The sequence below is a fragment of the Rutilus rutilus genome (genome assembly GCF_951802725.1).
Source record: "Rutilus rutilus genome assembly, chromosome: 3".
In the NCBI taxonomy this organism is placed as follows: domain Eukaryota; kingdom Metazoa; phylum Chordata; class Actinopteri; order Cypriniformes; family Leuciscidae; genus Rutilus; species Rutilus rutilus.
The window spans coordinates 50,076,808-50,094,766 of NC_140211.1; the positions used below are offsets into that span (position 1 = coordinate 50,076,808).

The 17,959-nt window shown below is 38.0% G+C and overlaps 1 protein-coding gene across 5 annotated transcripts in view; it reads right to left on the reverse strand.

The window, feature by feature from the left end:
• hectd4 (HECT domain E3 ubiquitin protein ligase 4) overlaps nt 1–15,203 on the reverse strand; it is an 83,488-nt gene extending 68,285 nt beyond the window's left edge. For all 5 annotated transcript variants that reach the window (XM_084404634.1, XM_084404633.1, XM_084404632.1 and 2 more), the window contains exons 1-5: nt 14,857–15,203; nt 8,985–9,583; nt 2,537–2,626; nt 1,569–1,696; nt 137–245 (exon numbers count right to left, since the gene is read on the reverse strand). In XM_084404634.1, the coding sequence (XP_084260760.1) occupies nt 137–245; nt 1,569–1,696; nt 2,537–2,626; nt 8,985–9,583; nt 14,857–15,003 (1,073 nt within the window). In that variant the 5' untranslated portion in view covers nt 15,004–15,203. The remainder of the gene's footprint in view (nt 1–136; nt 246–1,568; nt 1,697–2,536; nt 2,627–8,984; nt 9,584–14,856) is intronic.
• Between the last annotated feature and the right edge of the window lie 2,756 nt (nt 15,204–17,959).

The following is a 17,959-nucleotide window of genomic DNA, read 5'->3' on the forward strand; positions in this document are numbered from 1 at the left end:
TCACAGAGCAGAAATGAGAAAGACAGCAGGACAAAGCAAGAGCTGTAGAAAGAGCACAATAGTAGCCTGGAGGTTACTGGTACAAACAGAAAGCAGGGTAGGAGGTTAAGTGGTAGTTATGTAGTTTTAGAGTTACCTCAGCGTCCCATGCTGCCCTGAACCCAGCTTGCTTAAGCCCTTTCCAAAAGAGTTTGTCGTGTAGAGATAGAAACCATCTGTGGCGAGGCTGCGTCCCAGGTCTGTGTCTGAGAGAAAAAGATGTTTTAGGGCCTGATGAAATTTATTTTTTTATTTTTCACAAATTCAATTTTATAGTTTCCTAAATTGTGTTTTCTGTTTAAATATTTACGGATTCCATTTTAATAGCTTGATCGAATTTTAATAATTAAAAAGGATGTCTAATCAGTTGAATACATAAACCTTTAACAATTTCATCATTTTCAAATGCCCTTTGAAAAAAGGTGGTGATCAACATAACTCTTAAAATGTTATCAATATGTAATTTAAACAATTCCTTCAATTTTTGGTCAAACAAAGTGCAGCACAAATTGAGATTTACTTTTGAAAGTAAAATGTAGAAAAAAAACATTGAGTGATATTCATTAAAAAAATTATGTTTTAATAAACTCTATTTTTATTACTATTATTTATTAGAGAAGCACATTCTACTATAGATTTTTGCCATATTTTTTTTAAGTTAAACAATGGGTTGTAGTGAAGACTATAGAGTATCAGTGTTTATCTGACGATAGTTCTCAAATGGAATGGTAAAATGCTGAGGTAACTCTCAGAGCAGCCCTGGAGAGGAAGATCATGTGTTCATGTCCTCATATAGTGAGACAGCAGACGCTGAAGACACCATGAGAGTCACACGGGCATGATTTTGTGTAGTAGGCCAAACTGGGACAAGCGGACTTCAGATTTCAATAGCAGTCTTTAATATTCACAGACACTAATGTCGCTATTTGATTAAGGGTGCTTTCACACTGGCAATTTAGTTTGAAATGTGGCACAGTTCGCATGAAAATTTTAGCAACACGGACAACATAGCGAGTGTAATCAGGGCAGCAAATGGATGGCAATCAGCAGTCTCCTCTTTTTACAAAGAATCCATTTGCAAGCAGCAGAAATCCACCTTCCGCACCGGGGAGCGCCGGGAACAATCACGCTCGGACCGCAGAAAACATGCCAGTGTAAAAGCACCCAAAGTATACAACTCTACTTTTGATTTATTCATTAAAAAAATTGCCAAATTCCGAGACGTTCCACATTATACAGTAAATTCACTAGGCACTAATGTATGAAGAGGCAAAAGACAGCAACGCTGAGTTGCAAAAGAGCAGGGATTAGTGTGTTATACTGATATACAGCATGTTGTAGCATTTTGAAACGAAAAAAAAAAATCTCTTAAATGCTGTGTTTTGTGTCAGTTGTTTTGAGTGTTGAGGTTGACAGACCAATAAAAAAAATATTTGATTAATTCCCAAGCAGAATTGTATGCTTTCAACTTTGTTACAACAATCTTTCTTTATGCATGTCGAAACATTTGCCAGCCGTCATAGACACACCTTTACTCTCTGGACCAGTGACGCTGCTCTCTGGAGTGGGCAGCATGTCCTCGAAGCCCCACGACACACTGTGTTTCCCCCCTAGCAAACAGGACGGTGAGCCTGGACCTCCCTCAAGAAGCAGCAGTCTGCAATTGAGTGAATTAAATTGAACATCTTAAATTTTCAAACTCTTTTAATCCTATACGGGTTACATTTGTGAATTACATGGTGAATAATAATTCCCACAGCAGTTGAATATGAAATTTGATAGTAGGGATGAACAATATATCGCCCCCAGAATGGTATTAGCCGATATATGTTCATTTTAATGTTATCATTATCGGCCTAATAAGAAAATTTGGCCGATATATTAAAGTCAATAAATAATGGATTATTTCCTTCAGCTGAGACACTTCAGATGCGCGCTGTTTGCCATGAGGGTTTTGAATCGCTTGAAATATGATCGGAATCACTTCAAAAAAGGATAATACAGATAACATGCAACGTGCAGCGCAAGTCTGTCATATAGCCTAGGCTACATAAAATTATAATGAGAACAATATAATTGTGTGCTTGGGACGTGGCTTTTAACGGTGAGACGTTTGTTTTCGTAAACAGGATCTCAAAATGTATATACAAATTTTACTTTAGATTTATCGGCCAATATTTCGGTCATCGGCTTTCAAATATAAAGAATAATCGGTATCAGCCAAAATGTTCATATCGGTGCGTCCCTATTTGATAGTTAACAGAAGTAGTTTAACGCTGTATCAGGGCTTGAATTTCGGCGTGGGATTGCGGGTATTGCGCATGATTTTAATCTCGCGCAGGAAATTCCCGCAAACATTTATTCACTTTAGCATGTAGGTTGTATGAGTAAATGAATCCACACAGATTATAAGATCAAATCAGTCATCAGTCACAAATCAGTCATTTTTTAGCACAGGCCCTGTGTATGTCTTCAAATATTAATCGTATCATCTCACCTATAGAGAACATCAGCCACTGGAAGTTGACCCAAGTCTGTCTGTTTCTGCAGCAGGTGGACAGTATGAATGAACGTTTTGAGGGAGCCCCTGCAAGCAGACAAAATAGAAATTGTTTTGAGTTTCCTTTGTTATTTTTCTTTTTTTTTGACTGACATAGAGATGTATGTACTGATGAAATCAAGAGATACTCTCCCCTAGACATATCAGATGAAAAGTGGTCGAAGGAGATGCACTAAGACACTTTAGTACGAATTGTAAAGAGCAATGTGTCTCAGCTTACAACTCGTGACTGATTCGGAGACAGGACCAGAAATACATTGAGAGAACCATTATAGCAATTGGGGCAATTGTGCTGAGAGACAAAAAAAAGTAACTAACGTAAATCACCGTAATGTGCCCAGTTGATTATTCACAGTACATAAAGACAATTGTTTTGTATTACAAGTGTTCAGAAATATTCCAAAGTTTCAATATGCAAATGATGCATGTGCATATATTTCCAGAACAGAAATCTGAACACTGAATAAAGCCAGGTTCAAAATTCTAGTTTAATTTTGTTCACATACTAGAGTTTAAAATCTAACAAAATTGAATTTTATGTGGAATTTTAAATAGTTCTGAATTTGATTTCTTTAAATGAATATTGAACATTTGAAATGTAACGAATTTAAATGTTTTTATGGCTGAATTTTATAGACGTATTTTCAAACAGCTATTTTTTTGTTCTGAATTCTTAGACTACAAATAGTCAGTTTTAAAAAAAATACAGATTCAAGTTTTCAAGATGAAGAAGAAATTCGGAAATTCAAACCACGGAAAATTCAGATCGTACAGAAAGTAGGTCACAGATCATCCACAGGGAAGAGTAGAGGATCTCAGAAAAGTCGAACCGAGCATTTTGGCTGCACTGGCAGTAGTTTTCTGGCGCAAACGTGGTGGTGGTTCAAGAGAATCCGTGTATCATTCGTTCAGTCGTTTTTTGATTTAAAGCTACACTGTGTAATTTTTTAAGTTGATTCTTAGCAAAAAACACTTTGTTCTTTCAAAATGATATGTGCTCATTAATGTGTAATTACTTCTACCAACTAATCAAGTATTCTCGTAAGCGTAGAATCTGCCATTTAGAATACATACGAGCGAGCCGCTCGAATGGTGGCAGCCATGTTTGCGCCTCCATTTTGAAAATACATGTGCCAAAGAGGGACATACCTGGAAATTCAAGCTTCGCCTTTCGCGTTTTTACACTCAGTGGCACCGTGAAGAATGCGAGGGGGAGATTACTCACGAATGCCGGCAGATTTGAAATAATACGGCCACCGTAGGAGTTAAAACGCCCTCGGAATGGGAGGGGCTAGAAAGTAATATTCAGTTGGTAGTCATAAACAATTTCACCGCTAGATGGGAGAAAATCCTACACAGTGTAGCTTTAATATAAAGAGTTGAAAAATCAGAAAACAGCTTGAGTAGCCTATTAGATTTCTAATATTCTAATAATAGTCCTCCGCTGCTGCAGAACTTTGCACAGAGCTTTCGAAATTTAACACGTTTATTGCAACTAGGCTACATTTCATTTTCTCATCAAACAACTAGACTAACGAATGGCACAACGCAAGAGCCTAGACAGAGCTTTCTTCTTTGTAGACCAGAAGTTCTTAAGTGCCAGGGGGTCCGTGAAATAATTTGCTACAACCTATTTTCCTAGCCTATTTTCCGGCTTGCAAAGTCAAGTTTTTTATCATGAAACACGCTGTGATTTATTCCAAAGTGACTCAGGCATATATAATGCATTTAACATAAAATAATCTAAATGTTGACTTTCAAAAGTAGGCGCGCCAAGAAGGCTATTTGTTGTATTTTGGTTCATTTTTGGTGTGCGCCAGAAAAATCTTCAAGGAGACCGAGACGTGCTAAAGCAGCGCATCATGTTGTTTTATGTATTTTTCATGACAAGACATGACATTTTGTAGTCATTTTGAATGTACACAAATAAAAATATACATTTTACTGTTTCGAATGATGTCATATTATCTGTATGACTAAATGATGGAGTATTAAGTTATTTCCCCCTGCTGATGAACAAATCCAAGTGATGGCGCCGGCGCGTCGCACGCTCTCACAACATAGTATCAGTTCTGGCATTGCTAACTTGACATCGCAGCCTGTTCAATATCAAAATAAAACAGTCAACCAAACATATAAAAAGTTATTCTGCTTAATTTAATTGGTCTGTTGTGCAATATAAAGGCCGCACAGTCCAACTTGTTATTCCAAACATTTCCCTTGCTGTGAAGATGCTGGTTTAGCCTATAGCCTATGTATATTGGGACTCGACTGAAGTATGAAGCCTTCTTTATATTAATAGTTAACATCCAAATGTTACATTGCAAATATGAAAACTTTGGACCGAATGAGAGATGCGCGAACTCAACGTCGGTACAGTTTCAGTTTCGATTAAAATAAATTTGTTTAGGCTTGGTGTTTAAAATAGGCTAAATGTTGTTTGTAATAAAGGGCACAATAGGCTGTTTTTATAGGCTAGGCTACTCTGTATATATTATTTTATTATACATGGCTACTTATTTTTCATTCTTGTTGTTTTCTGCATTCATTTAAAGCTACAATATGCAAGAATTTTTTGCCGCTAGAGGGCGCTACATTCCAAACAACAACAACGGCGTAGCTTGATGACGATGTGAAGGAGCGTGGAATGATGGGAACTGTCGTTTTAAACTCCACCGTGGATGTAAATCAGTCAGACGGGAATCGAAAAATGATGTTCATGGATGAGGCTAAGTTCTTTTTTTATAATGACATGCTTTTTGTGGCGAGGGGGGCGTGGTTCAGCGCGGTCTGTAATGGGAGAGAGAAGAGACGAGCAAGTAGGTCAAGTGCAAATGACGAACACCTGTGTCTTATTGCAGTGATCGGCGTGGAGAGACCGCTTATAAGCCGCGCGCTGGAGCGAGAGAGAGACTGGAGAGAAAAATGGATGCAGAGAAAGAAAACCGGTGGATCCGAGCTCTCATTTTTGAACTGTTTTGTGCCGTCGCAGTTGCCACGGTAAATGCACATTGTGCACGACTTTTGTTTGTTTTGCTTTATTTTAATAAAGTACGAGTCCCAGTCACGCCGACCCCTGTCTTCTTCCTTCCTGACTCTTGAACCTCATCACACTTTTATTTCATTAAAATGAATTAACCGCAAGAAAAGTAAGGTTTAATACTAAATTGGTTATCATAGATGTTACTGTATGTCGAATTCATTGTTGTGATAACGCGGCGCAGTTTTACGTGTTCTAAACAATTGTTGTAAAAGTACATTCGAACATACCCACATCATTTGCCAAAATACTGATTAATCTTTATGTATAACACATGCTATATTTATTTACATGGCCATAAACACCAGACGTGATAAACAATGTCAATAAACTAAACACAAATCTAAAGCAATAATACTTCCCTTACATAAACATAACTATTACCGAATGCTACATTTGGAAAATATAAAATTAAGCATGCTTTGTCGACAGAACCAGCTGCAATCGGTAAAGAATAATTGTGTTCCATAATGACTGCAAGAAACAAGCTAACGTTTGTTGCTTGATAGACGCTACAACTACAACTTCCGCATTTGTCCAGGACTCCACGCAGTACGAGCGGAAACCGAGGGTAACGCGGATATGACGCAATTGACTGGCGACTCCCAGCTCCCCCCTGCTCTAACGCCCCGTTTCCTTGGTTAAAATCGCAATTTTCTCACGATTTAAAAATAGTTGGAAACATTTGGGATATTGTAAGTAATCAACTTAACAAAATATATAACACTGGCCTTGAGATTATGGGATATTTTAATGCAAAATTCTTGCATATTGTACCTTTAAGGATTTGTCATACAGTAAGTTAGGGAAAGTAAAATACACATAGCCTACATGTTAATAGTGTTTATAATGTTAATGTTGTATTTTATTTACCGGTCTTTAACACAACTGCTGAATAGGCTAATAATAAAATGCGTTTTTTACGACGATGTGATGCGCGCGTTTCTCTCTCAACATGATCCGGTGTGTCTTACACTCAGGTGCATGCAACTTATTTTATAACAAATACGGTCAGTTAAAAAAAAAGTTTACAAACTGCATAGAGAGGAGAGGAGACCATTTGGGCAAAAAAACATTGTCTTTATTACCCCCCACCCACATTAATTTTGGGCTTAATCACTGTTATTATTAGGGGTCCTTGGACATTTATTTTGGTGTAGACAAATTCTCTTATGGCTAACTCATGTAAGAGAAATATAGGCTAGGCTATAAGTGTTTATTTCATAAATATGAATGTACCTCTCCCGGACACTAGCCATTAGCCTACTTCTTTGGCCTATTTTGTTTAGCTGGCCAATTCTCAAAATCTGTGTGGAAAAGCTGCGGGACGCACTGGACAGCGCGGAGAGAACGCACAATGGCTTTGGAAGTTTTTATTTTATTGTTTTATTATTATTATTTTTTGGAAGTTTAGTTGGCAGAGAAAATAACACGCACAGTCTTGCTTGACATCAATTGATACTAAATATTAATGAAATAAATAAATGTAATGTCAGAGAATGCACAAAGCGCATCCTTTTGAAATATAAATTATCATACATTTTAATAAAAATAAAACACAAGGGCTCAAAACTCAGAAGATTATGTATTTGAATATCTCTGATAGTCAGTCTGAATGAAAGTTCATGTGTGCGTGAATGTTAGGCCTATTATATACCCAAGTCAACGCATTATTCTTTCCTTTTTGTATTAGTGTTTAAAATATTTAATTTACTACTTATATTATATTGATTTATATCTTAATTTCTTTTTTTTAACTTACTGGGCGACCATGCAGGCTATGACATCAGTCATTTAGCCCACCCTGCCATACCTAGCTGATGCAAAGCGTAGGTGAACTTATATCTACACAGAAGAAAGCCCTGTCTAGGCTCTTCCCCGGTACGGGTTGTGTCGAGCCATTGGTTAGTCTGGTTGTTTGATGAGAAAAAGATTAAATGTAGCATATACATTTTTACTACGTAGTTGCAATAAACGCATTAAGAATCCATGCAACTGCAGCAGCGGAGGACTATTATTAGAATATTAGAAATCTAGGCTAATACTCAAGCTGTTTTCTCATTTTTCTACTCTTAATATTAAATCAAATAACGACTGAACGAATGATAGACGGATTCTCTTGAACCACCACCACGTTTGCGCCAGAAAACCACTGCAGTGCAGCCAAAATGCTCCGTTCGACTTTTCTGAGATCCTCTACTCTTCCCTGTGGATGATCTGTGACCTACTTTCTGTATGATCTGAATTTTCTGCATTTTGAATTTTAGAAAACTGAATTTGAAGTTCCGAATTTCTTCTTCATCTTGAAAACTTGAATTTGTAGGCCTATTTTTTTAAACTGGATATTTACAGTCTAAGAATTCAGAACAAAAAAAAACAGCTGTTTGAAAATACAGCCATAAAAACATTTCAATTCGTTACATTTCAAATGTTCAATAATCGTTTAAAGAACTATTTAAAATTCCTCACAATTTTCAATTTTGTTAGATTACACTTGTCAATAATTCAAATTTACACAATTAAAATTAAAATCATTTTGTCATATTATAAGCTCCATAATCAACAGCCAGAAAAAAGAGTCACCATGTCAACAACAAACCCCTCTGATAAAACCTTTAGAACATAGGAATAAAACTGCAATGTTTGTTGTATGTTAAGTGCTGCTGAAGTGGAGATTTCTGATGCATTGCATGAGAAAAAAAAAGAAAAAGAAAAAAAAATTCAGCCTTTAAAGATATGTATTGTAGCTTAACTGAAATCTACAGACGCAAATAGAAGGAGTGTAATAAACACTTAAATGTTTGTTTCCATTAGTCTGAAATAAGACATGTTATGGAAGCAAAATAGCCCAAAAAGTGCATGGGGAAAAAAACGACATTGATTTTGCCTATAGTGTCTTTCCAAAAATTAACATTTTGTCATCATTTGCTTACCTCATGTCGTTCCAAACATGTATGATTTTTTTGTTATGTGGAACATAAAAGAAGATCATTTAAATGATATTTAAATTGTAACCAAACAGTTGTGGGCACCATTGACTTCCACTGTATTTTTTTTTTTTCATCCTATGGAAGTCAATGGTGCCCACAACTGTTTGGTTACCGACGTTCTTCAAAATATCTTCTTTTGAGTTCAGCAGAGGAAAGAAATTCATTCAGGTTTAGAACGACATGAGGGTGAGTAAATGATATCAGAATTTTCAGATTTGGGTGAACTAAGCCACTAAGAACTTTAATCCACTCCATCTTTTGACCTGACTTCCAGCAAAGACTCTTCGTCAATTACATTAACCTTATCAAACAACAATAAAGGCTAAAAAGGGAATAGCCATTGTGCTGCGCTCACCTTGCACACGACAGAGCCACTAGTGCAGCAGCTGCGTTCTGTCTCTGCTGTTGGGTAAGTAGTAGCCTCGCCTGTGCCAGACCTTCTGGCTCATTCCTCTCCTCCAGCCAGGAGCAAAGCAACCTCTCCAGTCCATTTAGGCAGTCCGCAGGCTCCTTGCCTAGGCTCAGCGGCTGGCAGTCACGCAGACACGCGAGCAAGACTTCGGCGGTGACACCACAGAGTGCAGGGTCGTGCCGTGTTTGTGACTGCAGTAGCGGAAAGACCAACAGGAGGCCGACCCGTGAGGTAAACGGTGCCTGATCAGAGCCGGTGGGCATCGGAGGGTGGTGAGGATGGTGGTGATGTTGAGATTGCAAGAAGCCCTGTCGCTTAAGCAGGGCCAGCGCCTCCTCGTCGGCCCCTCCTCCGGTCCCCGGGATGACTCCTTCATGCTCCTGCTGCTCCTCCAGGGCCAGCTGTCGCTGTGCTCCCCACAGACCGCGCAGTGCATTGAGACGGTACTCCAAAAGTCTTGCGTAAGCGTTGCTCTGGTTCCCACAGACTGCTCGCAGGCGCTCGGCCAGCTCCACTGGGTTCTTGGTCTCAAACGTCAAGATCTGCAAGAACAAAGAATTTGATACTAGTTGTTGAAGCTTATTTTGGCCAAAGAGAAATTAAAATTAGTTACTTGCGTCATTGCTGTCTAATTGGACCCCGGGTACACAATGGAACCCAAATACTGTATCTAACTTTTTGTGATTTTTTGGGGGGAAAACTTAAAGGGTTAGTCCACCTAAAAATTCTGTCATCACTTACTCACCCAAGTTGTTTCAAACCTGTATGAATTTCTTTCTTCTGCTGAGCATAAAAGAAGATATTTAGAAGAATATGGTTAACCAAACAGTTGATGGGCCCCATTGATTCCATAATATTTTTTCCCCCCACATACTATGGAAGTCAATGGGGCCCATCAACTGTTTGGTTAATCATATTCTTCAAAATATCTTCTTTTGTGTTCAGCAGAATAAAGAAATTCACGCAGGTTTGGAACAAATTGAGGGTGAGTAAACGATGACAGAATTTTCATTTTTGGGTGAACTATCCCTTTAAGCCCATTTAAAATCTATATTCTGAAGAGTCTCCATTAGACAGTCTGCCCATTTTTAGTTTGTGGGTAGCCTTCCATGGCATACTGAAAATCTTTCTGGCAACTTGATATAATTATTCAATATAAATGCATAATAAATCCAGATATTACACTATAAATCCTAAAGTAAATTTGCTCAGTGTGTTTGACAGGTATAAGTAGTAAAATGTGACGCTTAGTGGTTCCATCATTTAGTAAAGACACTGGCTTAAGTTTCAAGAAACTTTAGTACATAAAATGTTCTTCATTTCAAGATGGACATCACTGAACGTAATGAGTCAGATGTTTATGCTGTTACTGGATAAACATCTGACTCATTACTTTCAGTAATGTGCACCACAAAACTGAGCACCACAAAACTGAGCTGCATAATTAATAGTAATCACGATTTATGCTTCTCCCAATTTATTAAAGGGGATGTCTAATACTATTTCATGCATTCTGACTTATTTACACTGTTAAAGAGTTGGATTCTTATGCTAAACATGGCCAAAATTAGTTGGACGTATGATGGAGTATTTCTGTGCCAAATACACTCCTTCAGGATTCGTATAAGTTTCTGAACGTTTTTTCCGAGTATGGCCCTGTATGACATCATAAAGGGCAGAATTCCTTGTATGGGCACTTCTCCTGGAAGAGTGTGCGCACACATCAACCAGAGCGAGAGCAAAAGCAACGCCCATCAACGTGTAACACAAGTTTGTGTTACGGAGGCCATCGGCAGCCCTGTCATTTTGTCTTTAGACCACGAGATCAATGTCACCAAAGTGTGTTTTTGGTTGTGAGGGAAAGATAACCTTGTTCAGCTTCCCAAAGAACCCACCGTTAGGAGAACTGGATGCAGTTCGTTTTTCTGGGGCAGCAAACGGCATTTCGGTGACAAATGTTTTATAAACAAGGCCCAGTTCGACGCTGGATTTGCAGATCATTTGTAACTGAAAGATGGAGCAGTCCCAGCGATAAAATATCCCGGTCATGAGTCGGAATTGCAGGCGGTAAAAACATAAAATGTCTGTGTTTTGTTGGCAATCAGCGTGTAAGTGCATATAATGTAAACAACACAAACATATAGTGAATCAAAAGTTATCCAGTGACAATGCGATGATGTATGGAGCGGGACTCTTTAGCTCCGCCCACAACACGCCTCCAGGAGCTCGGCTGTTTTCGAAAAGAATCCGTACAGCGTCTTTTAAAAATCTGATAAAACTAAAGACTCTTCGGAGATATGAAGGATGCAATACTACTCTATAGGTACTCAAGATCAACATGAGATTGGCAGAAACTGTGTGTGTTATGTGCCCTTTAAAAATAATTCATTCAACACGTTTTCTTTGTGGGTGTTCTGACATCTTGAAAAAGTTAATGCTGCATATAGGGAAATTGCACATTATATCACCCATTCTAATCTTGTAATTTGCATTGTTTTCATTCATTCTCATTCATTCTCATCAATGGCACTTTTGGCCGTATGCTGATTAGATTCGCTATTGCTACCTGTGTGCTGTCCGACCTGTAGAATTTCACTTGTAGAATCAACTAACAGACAGACATTTTGAAAATGTTTGAAATTGGCATTCAGCAAACTGGATGTGATCAAAATAAAGGCATACAACAGACTGAAAGTGCACAATGGCAATTGTATGGCAAACACTGAAACAGCAAGATGGCAACAAACAAGAGGCAAAACAAGCAGATGGATCTAAAGGAATAGAAATGGGGTTCTGGAGATGTTTCTCAGATGGGCACGGCCTGTATTTGGAGTGCTTTGTAGTATTGCTATATGTATTCAGTGTCACAAAAAGCAAACAAACACAAAAATTAAGCTGGATAAAAAGCAAGAAAAATCCCCCTTCTAAATTACAAATGTTGATACATAAGTTGCCGAGTTGTAACGGTGGAAGGGCATTTGACCCATTGCAGAAACACTGATCTATATAATGTAATATAGGCCTAATATATCATCTATAAATAGTGACACAGTTTGTTTCACATTGTGATACCATAAATAAGTTTAAAAAAAAAATTATTCAGATGTGGGTTTATTGGTTTATATCACTCAATGACTCACTACGCTGTCTGTTACATGGGGACTAGTGAACAGCAATCTACAAGTTTTATCATTTTAAAGTGCAAAGTATTGAAAATCAATTCAATTGTGAAAATCAATAAACCTCTACTTTACTTTCATTTACAACAGTATAAGGGCCAGTTCACACAGAATGCTTTTTGCTGTTAAAAAACGTAAAGGTTAGCAGAACGAAAAAAAGCAATCGGTCTACAGATGCGGTTTTTAAAGGTTGAACGTCTTTTCACTTGAACGCCACATTTTTAGAGATGCTGCAAAGAGACACAATGGTCAAACATACCCGACTAAAGCGTGTTTACAAAAGTAGCGCAGAGGAATGAAAAAACGTGTTCTGTGAATAACCCCTAAGTGTGTTGCATTAGATAATCAAAAGGACAACTTGAACACTTGGGCCAAATACAGCAAATACGTTATTAGTAGACAAGTTGTGAAGTGCAATGACCGCAAGTGTGATATTGGGACGGACCCTGACAGTAGGTGCATCCCAGTTTGCCTTCTATTCTACGTTGGTGCTACCCGCCATAAAATCGAAGACTGACACGGAAGAGATACATTTCGTCCCTTCATTAAGGTTGAACCACTGTAGTTACATAGACTATTTGGATGCACAAAATATCCATTATCGGCCCATAAGAAAATTTGACCGATATATTAAAGCAGATAAATTGATTATTTCCTTCAGCTGAGACACTTCAGATGTGCGCCATTTGCCATGATGGTTTTGAATTGCTTGAAATATGATTGTAATCACTTCAAAAAAGGAAAATACAGTTAAGTGCAACATGCAAAGTCTGTCATACTGGTTACATAAAATTATAATGAGAACATTATAATTGTGTGCTTGGGACATGGCTTTTAATGGTGAGACTTTTGTTATTGTAATCAAAATGGATTTAGATTTATCGGCCAACATATTGGTTATCGGCTTTCAAATATAAAGGATTATTGGTCTCGGCCAAAATTTTCATATTGGTGCATCCCGAATTTTAATGATGTCTTTACTACCTTTCTGGGCCTTGAAAGTGGTAATAACATTGCAGTCTATGGGGGGGGGTCAGCTCTCGAATTTCATAAAAAATTTCTTAATTTGTGTTCCAAAGATGAACGAAGGTCTTACGGGTCTGGAACGACGAGTAATTAATGACACAAATTACATTTTTGAGTGAACTAACCCTTTAAAGACCAGTCATTATAAATCAGAATAAACCGGCCATAATGTCAAATTCTGTTAATTATTTTTTTACAACCATTTTCTCTGAGTTGAAATTTTTTTTGCAAAAATGTATAAATAAATAATCAAATTAAGATAAGTAACAATTTCATTACAATAAAAAGGTTAATAAATTAGTTAATAAATGAATAAACAATACATCTAACAGTACAGTACATTATAGAAAAAAATAATAATGCATACTTTACGAATTATATTTTTAAATTTTTAATTTTTCAAAGTATAAATTGGGTCTTTTTCCGGTAAACTGTATAGCTGCCTTTTAAATTATTATTATGGGTTCCTTACATGAGGATGATCATATTTGGGGGTCCGAGGCATCTAAAAGATTTAAAACCCCTGCGGTACAGTGCATAGTGTAGGCTAAGTGCAGAGTGTAAGTGCATAGTGTACAGTGCGTCATTTGAGACACTACTAGTGACTCAAATTACAATTGCACCTCCGATATATGATACATATGATACACAAAATATGATACAGAAGCAGAGGTTTCCTTTAATATAATAACCTTTGCCCACACAAATCAACAATAAATAGCAAACCATTCTGGCATCCTTCGTTTCAGCCTACTATTTGGGACACACTAATTCTAATCTCGGATACTACTTAGGGTGGATAGTATGCGAATTGCAAACAACGCCTTTTAGCCGTGACTATACGACAATAATCGCAATTTAACACGGCTATTCGTATTTTTAAGTTATTACTTTAATAAATTACTTATGGATGAAATGACATTGGTTAGGACAACATTTGTGTTACCATAACAGTGAGCACCATTACCTGTTTGGGGGAAACCCCTATCGTAGAGGTAGCCTAGATGTTACTATTATAACTACAGGTTGTATTTAACAAGTATTTTTGTCGTCCTGTGTTAGAATTGTAACCGATTGTAACATGAATCCTACGGACAGGTCAATAGCTGCCTGCCACACGCCAGTGAGAGATTCAACTCCTCCTACTAGCCTGTCGAAGCTATGCTAACGCGTCAAACATCAGAGACAAGCAAGAACTGTGTAACTGTCATTATATACGGCACAGAAATGTGCAATAACAACCTCAAGGCAGGGTTAATAAGCTTCATTAACATCAACGTAAACCGTTTGGCCGCTAACATCTATGTTTAGCAATAATATATGATACTTCACTCATAACGGGCTTGACAACAGCCCGCGCATGTTTACACGAACTAACATCAACCGAATGACACGATAAATAATTTAGCACGTGTTAAAACAATTACGTGCTTCATTTACTTGAAGAAATACAACAACAACCTCTTATTATTAGCATGCTGCTACCTGACAAGCCTGTTTTGGCCGAACATTACCCAACCGAGTTAGTTAACTTTAGTGTTAAGCTAATCAAGTTCACATCTAACGATATAGAGGTCCCTCTGAATGAAACAAATATGATAAATGCACACCTCCTGCTCGGATTCCCCTTGTTCAGACACTCCGATTTCACTGGGCAGCTCTGCCAGGTCCGTGACCCGAATTAGTCCATCGTGAAGGAAAATAGTCTCTTCCTTCACTGACAGCCACTGGGAAGAATCCACAGCACCTGATCCCATCTCTTTCTCCTCCGAGGCAAAATGCAAAGTGGTCAAACATCAAATTGAACGTACGACGGGGTCAGATTGAGCTTGAGCCGGCGACAAATATCCTGCATCATCACTGAGCGCGCGGCGCGATCACGGTGTACGACGCCCATGCGAGGCCTCGCTTGAACGCTGCAGATCGATTCGCCAGCTCAATAGGCTCCAGTGTTATCGGAAAGGTGGGCGTGACACAGGCACAAATTTCGCTGGGTTTCCAAACTTGAGACAATTGCGCAGTTCCTGAATTGATATTCGCGTATAACTAACTCGAGACTGAGCGCTGACTCTAAAGGAATTAACGGCGCTTCAGTCGCATTTATAAACCTTCTCCAGCTGTCAGTCAGACACCACACTAAACCAGTTCGGATTGAGTAGCCTATAAGATACACATTGGATTTCATGAAGTGCCTTCAATTATGTATAATTGATTTTATATTATTTTTTTATAAAATCCAACGATGGATCTAAATGTTTGGATGGGTTCTCCCCTCTTTTAAAGTCACCATGGAATCATTCCATGACCATTCTTTTTTTATGGAATATTGTGTAACATGGAATTGTATAGAATTAAAATTGTTTATATTCTATAGGGGCTCATAGTTTTTTTTTAAGGCGACCTTTATTTTAGAACGTATTTTAGAATTATAAGAACTTTTTCCTTGGCGAACATGACAGGTATATGTTTTTCCTTTTTTATTCAAAATATACACAAACTTTAAAAAAAAAATAATTATATATATATATATATACATATGTGTGTGTATATATATATATATAGGAGTATGACCCCACCCCTAAACCCTACCCTCACTGTGATTGGGCAAATCAGGTAACATGGTCGAAAACGCCCCTCTGTTCATGGCCTTGCCCACTGATCTGGTAACTGCTAAACTGTCCTGCAGAGGTGCATACATGGAAATGGGGGCTTTCCCTTTAATTGTTGTGATGTCACAAGCCAACATCATTTCCCCTCATCTTCCCTTTTGCATTGTAACTGAATTGGAGAGGGAGGTTTCTTTTGACTTCCTGATAATCCTATTTAATCTTTATTGTAATTATTGCTTTTAAATCTATATTTTCACTCCAATTTATGTGTGTAATGTTATTTTACTTAACCTGTGTGATTACTTTTTGTCATTTTATCCTTAGATTTCTGCCTAATTATGTGGAAATGAGTGCATATGGCGACAAGTGTACTTAATTTATTTAATAGAAAACATTAAGGGCAATTCACTCAGAGAGGCTGCTTATTTGTATTTTCAGGTATCAGGTATGTTTTCTGTATGTGATTTTCCATTACTTCATTTGTTTCATGCTCCAAGGGCGATTCACTCTAAAGAGGCTTCTTATTTGTGTTTTGTGTCAGGGAAAAAAGATCCAGCGAAACCGCGATCCGCCTGTTGTCCCGCCCTGTCCCAAATGGCACCCTAAGCACTCGTGGTCTTCCTACGAGTCCGCACTTTTGTGACGTAATGCCGCTTTGACTGTCGGGAAGAAGTCTGCTGTCCACGGCAAAAGTGCGCATGAGGGCGCATATCGACCGCAAAGGGGGCGCTTGAGAGCACCCTTCTGAGGCCTAAAATGACAAATGGGACACCCTACGGTCTCACGGACTTAACAGACACGCGCATTGTAAGTTCATTGTAAGTCCACAAGACCAAAAGTGCATATGAAGTGTGCCATTTGGGACAGGGCCGAAAAAAGCTACACAACGCAAGTGTTTTAACTGGTGTCGCTGGTGTACATCACGCACACATAATGCTTGGCGTCGCAAGCCACCGTTTACAATTGGAGTATTTATTATAAATTATTTATCCATGCACATAATTATTTTTTGCATACAGTGCGCACTAAGCCCAGAGTATAGCATCTACTACATAGATTTTTTGCATACACTAGGTATGTGCGTGAAGTCCTTCGAATTTTACAAATACACTAGGCATGTGTACAGTTTGCATCACGCCTAAAGTACATTTAGGTATTTGCGCGTACACTAGGGTATGCGTAAAGTGATCGAAGAACAAATAATACTTTATATTTTTTACATGCACAAAAGAGTATGCATAGAGTGCACATGATGCCAAGATAATACACTATTGGTTTTTATGTGTACACTAGGGTTTGCATACAGTGCACGCGAGTCCCAAAGTATACTTCGGTTTTTACGCATGTGCAAGGGTATGCATACATGGCATGCAAAGCACAATGTATACTTACATTTATTAATTAATATACGCATATACCAGGGTACGTGTACAATGCACACACAGTGCTCATGAAGCTCAAAGTATACTTTCAGTTTTTATGCGTAAGCCAGGGTATGAGTCCAGGGTCGGGAACTTTTTTGGCCTAAGAGACATTTTTTTCATTTTTGGTTAATGCATTTTTCCAAAATAACCACAGCAAATAATAATTCATTATTATAAAAAATACTTTTTTTCAATAATAGTAACTTTATTAGGTCCATAGATAACTAAAAACAAACAAATATGCAACAAACAATAAATAGGTTGCAATATGGAACAGTGTTTTAGTACAATCGCTAGGATCCATTTCTTAATACTTGGGTCACTTTTTCCAAACTCTTTACACGGTAATCACAACAGCAGGATATGTGGGCTAAACTGTGGATCTTTTATCACTGTTTTGGCACAAAATACATTCAATGACTACATTTTCCAAATTACATGAATACATTTCTCACAAAACACTGACCGTTCCACGATGGCGTGTGCGCCCAACGTGTCTGGAGCGGTCGAATGTGGCACTACATATACATATCTATGGTTAGCATGGCCTGCTGATAGATGCTATAAACCAGGGGTGTCCAAACTCAGACCTGGAGGGCCACTGTCCTGCAGAGTTTAGCTCCAACCCCAATTAAACACACCTGAACCAGATAATCAAGGTCTGATTATCTGGTTCAGGT